Source organism: Hibiscus syriacus, unplaced genomic scaffold (genome assembly GCF_006381635.1).
Source record: "Hibiscus syriacus cultivar Baekdansim isolate YM2019G1 unplaced genomic scaffold, ASM638163v2 tig00110890_pilon, whole genome shotgun sequence".
NCBI lineage: Eukaryota > Viridiplantae > Streptophyta > Magnoliopsida > Malvales > Malvaceae > Hibiscus > Hibiscus syriacus.
This window is the reverse complement of record NW_024062900.1, coordinates 2,337,609-2,346,558: the sequence shown is the minus strand read 5'-3', so window position 1 is coordinate 2,346,558 and position 8,950 is coordinate 2,337,609. Positions and strand designations below refer to the sequence as shown.

Sequence of the window (8,950 nt, the reverse complement as noted above, 5' to 3'; positions counted from 1 at the left end):
GGTAAGATTTCATAAGACTTATGCTTTTATTTGACACTCGGGAAACGAAGAGGACACCCGGGCTACTTGTGTTTATGACGATCATCTAGTTGTATGTGGAATATCCATATATATCTAACTAATTGCAAGGGCACTATAAATTCTAGTTGGATGTTGCTCTAATGCTTTGTGACTTAGACGCGTCTTGCATACTTAAGTGGAGTATACTAGTTGGGGTAAGATGTTGATGTTTTGTGACCCAAATCTCACCGTAGGTACTTGGCAATATTTCACACCCCAATATTCTTAATTAAGTTAAATAAATATTTTATTAAAGTGTTTAAGCTAATATGTAGGAATGAGAATCTTCGAGGGACCAACCATTTAATTCTTTTATTATCATGGTCAAGGCTAGCAAAATGAAACAAAATGTTAAAATATGAGGATATAAGGCCTTGAATCCATATCTTGTGGAAAGTTGAGGCAAGTCAAGCCTCTACGAACTAGGCTAAATATTTTTGATGTTTAAAAATATTAAAATATCTTTCATATTATATTAGACCAGAATTTTAAGCCCAAATAAGTTCACCTTCTAAAACACAATCAATCTCCAAAAACCATTAAACTCTATTACCGCCAACCACCTTTCTTATGCGGTCTATGGTGTGCACCGCCACCACCAGAAGGTCCATCGTCCACCCACGACCAAAACTTGATTGGCCACAATCCATGAAGCCCCATTATTTTTCACGATAAATGCTTGAAAGGTTTGTTGGATTTTAAGCCACTACCGCTATTTTTACTAATTTTGGTTGCCTTAGTTGTTTGTTTACGACACCATAGGTGTTGTTGGGTCCAACTTGGCATCTAACATTGACCGGTGGTAATACCATCGGTAATCCTCCTAAGTATCGATAATCCTCCTAAGTATTTATACTAAAAATAACATCGAAATCCTCTTAAGATACACAAAGTGTTAATACATTTCATGCATTATTGATATTACCCTATAGAGTATTGATACTACGTTGAGTATCAATATCATTTTAAGCTTTAAAGTTGTAAAAAGTAACTTCAATATTAATATTACTACCCTCAATATCTATACTAAAAGAGTAGTATCTACGATCTTATAGAGTAACAATACTATTGCCCTAGCTCGTCAAGTATCGATACCACAAACCAAAATTATATTGCTTCACTAAAAAATCACCCTCAAACTCTCTTTAAACACTAGTTTTAAGGCCTATGTTACTTTTAATAGTCATTTTTACACTAATATTATGTATAAAATGTCCATAACAAGTTTTCACAAGCACCCAATCTTTCAAATGCCTTTTCCACCCTATACAAGTAAGCAATGTTAAATATTATGCACTATAAGTAGTAAATAAGAGTGATAAAAGGTTATCTCAACTAACAAACACTCTAAAATTGTCTTCACTCAACTAAGGGTCAACTTCTTCTTACCTTTTCTTTTGGGAGGTTCATTCAACCTAACACTGAACGAAAGTCATAAAAAAATGATTCTCTCATCAAAACAATGTTTACAAATAGTCAAACAACTTAAAACTCAGATGAAAATCATAAAAGAACGACAAGACCTTAAATCATTTCAAAACCTCAAGTGAGTTCAAGAACATTATTGAAGAAGATAAGGAACTTAACTTGAAGCTCATGATCCCAGTATCATGAATATTATCTTAGAACCTCGTTTTGGATTAAGAACTTGAAGAAAAACGAAATCTTTCACATTTTTTTTCTTGAGAGAATAAAAAAGAAAATAAAAAAGAATCGGGCCAAGTGCCATTACAATTTCACATAAATTTTGGATTAACGCTCAAACGTTGATGCGAAAATTCATGCCATTACAATTTCATTCATTTCAATAAATTTTATTTAATTTTATTGTTAATTATTAATCTAGCAGCTCTAAAAAATATATTTTAACTTTCTAAATTTATTTTTTATCAATTGGACCTTAAAAAATGTAAATAGAGATGATTAAAAAAATTATTTTGTTCAATTAATGATTTTTTTTATTTTTAACTATTAAAAATCAAGTTGATAAAAACTATAAACATAAAATAAGTTTTTACCTTTTTATAGAAATTAATCATAAAATTAAAAAGAAATTATATTTTTGGTTATTGGTCAGGATTTGAATCATTGACATTGCTTAAGGGATCAAGTTCCCATCCCACTAGATCAATTGGTTATTGGTATTAAACAGAAATTATATGATAGATAAAAATTTCAAATTAAAAACTATAAAAAAAACTCAATATCATAAAATCAAAGAGAGAAAAGTATTAGAGACCTTTGTACTTATAAAATCAATATGGCATTCAAAATATTATTGCATTTAATGTGGCCTTAAATTTATAAAAATATTCAATATGATCTTTTGACCAATGATTTTTATAGTTGACTGTTACGACGTTGATATGATGATCTACAATGTTGACGTGATAATCTAGTATAACAGGTAATATGACTGATTATGTAAAAAAATGTGCTAAATTGGGGTTTTTAATCAAATTGGAGGGTTAATTTTTTTAAGAAGTTCAAGAGTTATAGTTTTAGAACAAAATAAAAAAATAAGTTTCAAATTAAAATGTTAAAAAAAATACCAAAAATAAAAATAAATTATTAAAAAAGTTTAAAATATATTATTATTTTTTACCTTGAATTTAACCTAAATTTTATTTATATAGAAATGAATTCATTCACCCTACACGAATTTTAATTTATATATTTACCTCTAATTATCTTAAACTCCAAATGTGATTATAATTCTATTTCACTAAAGTTTTATAAAATAAAATTAAATAAATATTATAAAGTATTAAAAAAATAAAATTTAAAATTCATAAAATTAAAATTTATTTATAAATTATCATGAAATTATATAATTGAAAATATAAAAATTAATTATATAATTAAAAGGAATATTTTAGTGAATATAAGTTAATAGAGAGAAGTAAATTTCACATAAATATGATCTCAAAAAATATTTAATACAAAATAATAACACCTTGTCAATTTTTATTTGATACAACTCTATAAAGTCAAGTTAGACATATGAGTTTTTTTTTCACCCCAATTTTATTTCTTTTAAATTTTCAAATAATTGCGTATTTGTCTCTACAAAATTAAAATAAAACTTACATTATAATTGACATATACAAACATAATAATATAATTATACTACTAAATCAAATAAAACTCACATTAGAATTCACCAATAAATTAATATATATATATATATTAATATTTTAATAATTTAACTTTTATATTTAGTATTTTTTATGTTTATGTTTTGTATATTTATATATTTAAAATTTAAAATATTTTTTCTAAAAAATTAAATAATCCCCAAAATTTAAAAAAATCAATTTGGCCATTGAATTAATTCAAAAATCAATTTAACACATCTGTTATGTCATCAGCCACTGTGAACTGACACGTTAGTACTATAGACCGCTATATAAGCACTGCAAAGTGCCAAATCAACATTGTAACTATTAACGATGAAAATCATTGACCAAAGGATTATATTAAATTTTTTTATAAGTTTTAGGACCACATTGAATATAAAAATAATTCAAAAATTACAATACTATTTTTTTTTAAAAGTACAAAGGTCTCATCAATTAAAAAAACAATATTTTAAATTTTAAAATAATACAAAATACTATCATGTCTGGAATTTTAAAAGAAGGAAAGAGAATCATTTATTCAATCTAAAACTTATAACTTGAGAAAAATATGAGATAACAAAAATAACAAATTTAATTAATCAACTAAATATGTTTGCTGAACACTATACATATTTAAGTTTTTATTGACATATGAAAATAGGGTTTTATTATTGTTGTTTATGCATTTAATAGTTCTGGTAATATATGAAATTATGAATAGGTTAACTTTTAACTTTTGTTGATTTACATGGCAAAATCAGAAAAAATTGGAAGCAACAATGAGAGCGACCATCTCAATACACAAAAGTAAAACCAAATCTAAATGCATTGTTTTAATTTTTTTTTCTGCTCGAGCGCGCGATTTCAATCTAAAAAACTCTCAATCGCACGATTTCAATCCAAAAGTTCTCTCAATCGCACCTCGATCGCGCGATCTCCATCCAATCTAACCGTGTTTTTGTCATAAATTTCTTGTCAGAAGAAGAACTAAATTCAAACACATGTAGCCGTCCTATTCCAATTTGTCGGATGACTCGTTTTCATTGTACCTCTTTTTTAATCTACTTTTCAATGATGATCACGCGTTTCTTCCATTTTCCACATCATTAAATTCGTTTTACCCTTGAAATCCCAATGATATTTTAATATCAGTTTTTAGTTAAACTCTGGTCTAGTGATGTGTACGATTTAAGTATATCCTTACAAAATTTGGATATTGAATCTTCCTTTTTTTTTCTTGTTGCTTTCAATCCTTTTTATCATTTAAATACAATATTTTCTTGACTTGATCGATATTACGTGTTTTAAAACAGTGGTTTTAAAGGGTAAATTCCAGGTACTTTCTATTACTCGAGATTTTTTATAAGTCAACGAAAGTGTTGTGCTTTCTGGGTATTTATAACAACCAGTTGGAGAGCATTTGGGTTACCAAGTGTTTACTTTTCTTCTTTCTAATTTATTGCAGTTTCCAACTTTCTTTTTTCATGATGCTTCCTTGTAAGAGAACTGCTCCTGATCATGGTGATGATGATGATGAGAGCTGGGAACTCATGGCTCCTGGGCCTAAAAGAAGAGCTAATCTCAAAAAGTGCGTTGGGTATTATTTTTTCGTTAAAGGTTAATAATTTTGCATTTTTTTAATTTTCTTTAATTTCTTGTTTTTTTTCTTTGCAGCGCTGTTCGAAGCATAATGGGTGTTGGAGGGCTTTCCTTCAACAAAATTGTGTTCAACCTGGAACCAATGCTTCGGTTATGGGTAAGCCCTGCTTTATATGTTGATTCTACTTCATTTGAGCTCAACTGGGGGAATATTTTGTGCTGTCAAAGCTTACTATTATAGTATCAATGAACTTATTAGCTTCAATTGTATCTTTACTTTTCAATCTTGGTTTGATTTGCCTGATTTCTCAGTTTATCATTGTATTTTATCCATTATTAGGTTCGTGAGGCGGTCGATACTGCAATTCTGTCCTCCATTACTTCATCTTCAAGGTCAGTTATTTCACCTCAACGTTGGCTCAAGCATTTTGATGTATATCCTCCATGTTTATATGTATCCGTATGCAGCATGTTTATTGTCTAATTGATTAATAGTCTAAGTTGGTATTTTACCGTTTTAGATCCTCGCTTAATAAGATCGAGGCACCTAGAGGACGAAGGCTGCAGTTGTATTTTTCCGATAAACTGCCTTCAACCATATTTACAGGCAGCAAGGTTGAGGCTGAGAATGGGAATCCCATTAGGATTGTCCTAGTTGATGCAACTACCCAAACAAGGGTCTCATCCCTGTCATCGGTTAAGGTCAAGATTGTTGTTCTCAATGGTGATTTCGGCGCTAATGAACGACAAGTTTGGTCGGAAAATGAATTCAATGCCAGTGTTCTTCGTGAGCGAGAAGGTAGAAGGCCATTGGTAACGGGGGATGTCAACTGTACGATGGTAGATGGTGTAGGTACTGTTGATAATGTGGTTTTCACCGACAATTCGAGCTGGATAAGAAGCAGAAAGTTCCGTTTAGGAGCTAGAATTGTACAACGAATTGCTGGTGAAGTGACGATCAGGGAGGCTATAAGTGAAGCATTCATGGTGAAGGATCATCGTGGAGAATGTAAAGCTCAAACACTTAGATTTTCAACTTCAATTCCATATTCAGTATAATCTTAAAAACTGACATGGAAATTTATTCATATACAGTGTACAAGAAACACTACCCCCCGCACCTACGTGATGAAGTATGGCGTCTCGAAAGGATAGCGAAAGATGGCGCCTCCCATGCACGATTGGCTTCTAAAAATATTCATAACATAAAGGACTTCCTGCGGCTGCAAGTTACTGATCCATCCACACTATGCAATGTAATAAATAAAAAATTCTTCATGCCCATAACAACATCTAATGTTTTTTGTTTGAACCAGTCTGAATTGTGACATAACTGCAGATACTAGGTGGTGGGATCTCAAACAGGGTATGGGATAGAATCAAAGAACATGCCTTAACTTGTGTTCTCGATGATGATGAGTGGTATGCCTACAACGGAGCCACACAAAGAGTTGGTCTCCTCTTAAACTCCATTTACCAGGTCATTGAAGTAACATTTGATGGCCAAAATTACCTGCCTGTGGAAAACTTAAACTTTTCCCGGAAGGTATGTGTGTTATATCCATGAATTTCGTAACTACAGTACTTCACCTTAGTATGTTCCATATATATTACATAAGAATATAAGATTGAATGATTTTCTTGCAATTCATTTTTACAGCTGTTAGTGGAAGATGCAAAGAGACAAGCTTACAAGAATGTTCGGGACCTGGTCTTGATCGATCGGCGAGCGATTACGGCCAGCCCTTCAATGCTCTTTACAGATCTTCTGCCTGAACCAGTAGGCACCTCGAATTTGCTTCTGCAGCAACCTGATTTCTCAGCTTCAAACCAAGGTAAAAGACCAGACATGCCACTAGGGTTCAACCGGTTTCAGACTTTGAATTCATTCTTTATTAATTGAAGTGCAAAACACATGTATTATATGATTATGAAATCTTTATATATGCAGATCAACAAGACATGTCATTGGGATTCAACCAATCCTCAGCATCCTATACCTATGAAGTGGAAGACCCCAATCAATTCCAGGGAATTGGAGCATTTAATCCGATGCTAAGAAACAGTTTTCGAATGGAGGGAATCTTCCCTTACAATGGAGACAATGGTTTTTCACTTTTCACGGATACAGATTTTGATATAAATCAGGATAATCCTCATACTCAAATGCTAAGCTTAACATCAGCTGCTCCTGCATGAGCTCAAGGAAATGGGGGAGATGGATTTATTTTGACTCCGGATTATGAATCATCATCTATAGGCACCCTTGCTTCTTCCCCAAGCTTCAATGTACATAATCGAAGCATCAAGGAGGCAAGAGATGTATGTTCCAAAGCTCGGTGGTTGAAATTACGAGCCGTTATCCAATGGAGGTCAATTAGGCGCGGTGCTGCAAGAAGGCGACACTGGCTGCCACAAGGTATATGTATATAAATCAGTAGAAACAATTGCATATCAATTAACCATCTCCAACATGTTTTATGAAATTAGGAGACAATAATCTCGTAGATGTCTTATGTTGTGCTTCTGTTATGGAAATGTGGCGTAACTTGTATGTAGCATGAGGTTGTAGGAGGGCAGCCAATATTAGTATCCTAGGTTTATTATGTAGCTGAAGATTTCACCTTTATAACTTGTAACTAACAATTGCAACAAAACAAGGGTGTTTGCAAATGGTGTTTGTAAGTTAAAAATATTAGTGTAATAAAATCATCAATTTGTTCTCGAAGCAATGTATAATTATTTCTTATTTAATTTTATACTTTTAAATAAAAATTAATGATTAATATTTGTTGATGGAACAAATGGGGTTTATTGCCAGATGACAGGTAAACCTTTCTGATTTGGAGAGAGTGAATGAATGAATGTATAAAAATAAATCCCTTCTTGTGGTTCTAGGGGTTATATATTGATCTTTTACGTGTGATGATTTTAGGTCTAGAATCATGATTGTTGTATGTAAATCAACAAAATGAATAAATATAACTGGCAATCAGTATATATGAATCTTGCCAGATCCATTGTATTTGCATGTTGCCTTTTCGAGAGGTGACATGTAACCCCTTGGCCTAACTTAGAATAAATATGACGAAATATATCACCCTTAACTCGTATACGTACTCAAATACGAGTTAAAGATGTTATATTTATCTTTTATAACATTTCATACTTAAATACCCGTAAAATTTTGTTTCTTTTAAAAATATTAAATTTACTTCAATCACTAAAACATTTATTAGAGTAAAAATAGAAAAAATATTTTATCATTCATTCATTTCAAACTTGATTTTAGGTAGTAATATAGTCATTTGATACTGTTTCATATAACGTTAAACCTGTCTAAAATCCGCATACTGTAAAATTCTATACTGATAACATTTAAAACATAACTCAGTAGACTTCTATTCATGCATCTATTCTTTATTATACTTAATTGTGGCCATTTTTTGTCTGTATATTTAATAGTTTACAGTTTAATTTATACTATCATATCAGAGCAACATAATACTCATACAATATACATACCAACTAGAAAAGTCAAATAATTAGAAAATAACATACTGATATTGGAGAGCTTATATGATCTTCAAATGTGATGTCAAACCATGTTCCTTACTCCGATCTATTTCTTTTACCTATGCGTGAAACAATCACATACTAAGTTTTCACTTAATGAGGCATATAAACTAAGGTAAGACATTTTAAATTATCAAAAGATCATAAATAATAAGAGTGATATTACCATCGTATAAAAAATATAAAAATGATAATTCAAACCTTTCTCCTTTTAATGAAATTAAACCTGAAAAATCATTCCTTAACACAAGTATAAGCATATAGTGCCAAATACGAATACTCAGTAAACAATACTTTTCTTTCGACTCATATCACATATATAAATACTTTGTTACATAAAAGGCATATCATGCCAAAAATCATCTCATGATTTTATTTAAAAAAATCATGGTATTCAATATTAATCACAATAATCATTTTATATTTTTTTCTATTCAATCACATTTCATAACTTTCACATTTCATTTTCATAATCCCATGTATATTTTAAGAGAATGTAAAATACGTGTGTCAAACGACTGTGCGTAATAAGTACTCTAGGTGTTATCATCAGAAACATAAATATGCAGTATAGGTGCAATAATCAGATACAA

General features: G+C 30.6%; 1 protein-coding gene across 1 annotated transcript; it reads left to right on the top strand.

The window, feature by feature from the left end:
• The first annotated feature begins 4,556 nt into the window (after positions 1-4,556).
• LOC120144509 (calmodulin-binding protein 60 B-like) lies at positions 4,557-7,186 on the top strand. Its single transcript, XM_039158550.1, has 8 exons — positions 4,557-4,770; positions 4,857-4,938; positions 5,122-5,174; positions 5,303-5,790; positions 5,877-6,037; positions 6,121-6,327; positions 6,442-6,616; positions 6,733-7,186. Exons 1-8 carry the CDS (start codon positions 4,667-4,669, stop codon positions 6,978-6,980), a joined length of 1,518 nt encoding a protein of 505 aa, XP_039014481.1. The 5' UTR covers positions 4,557-4,666; the 3' UTR covers positions 6,981-7,186.
• The last annotated feature ends 1,764 nt before the right edge of the window (positions 7,187-8,950 follow it).

Excerpts from the sequence above, each read along its gene's own strand:
- LOC120144509 (XM_039158550.1), top strand. The coding sequence starts at position 4,667 with ATGATGCTTCCTTGTAAGAGAACTGCTCCTGATCATGGTGATGATGAT. Across the intron at positions 4,939-5,121 it reads AACCAATGCTTCGGTTATGG|GTTCGTGAGGCGGTCGATAC; the intron begins GTAAGCCCTGCT and ends ATCCATTATTAG. Across the intron at positions 5,791-5,876 it reads GAAGGATCATCGTGGAGAAT|TGTACAAGAAACACTACCCC; the intron begins GTAAAGCTCAAA and ends ATTCATATACAG.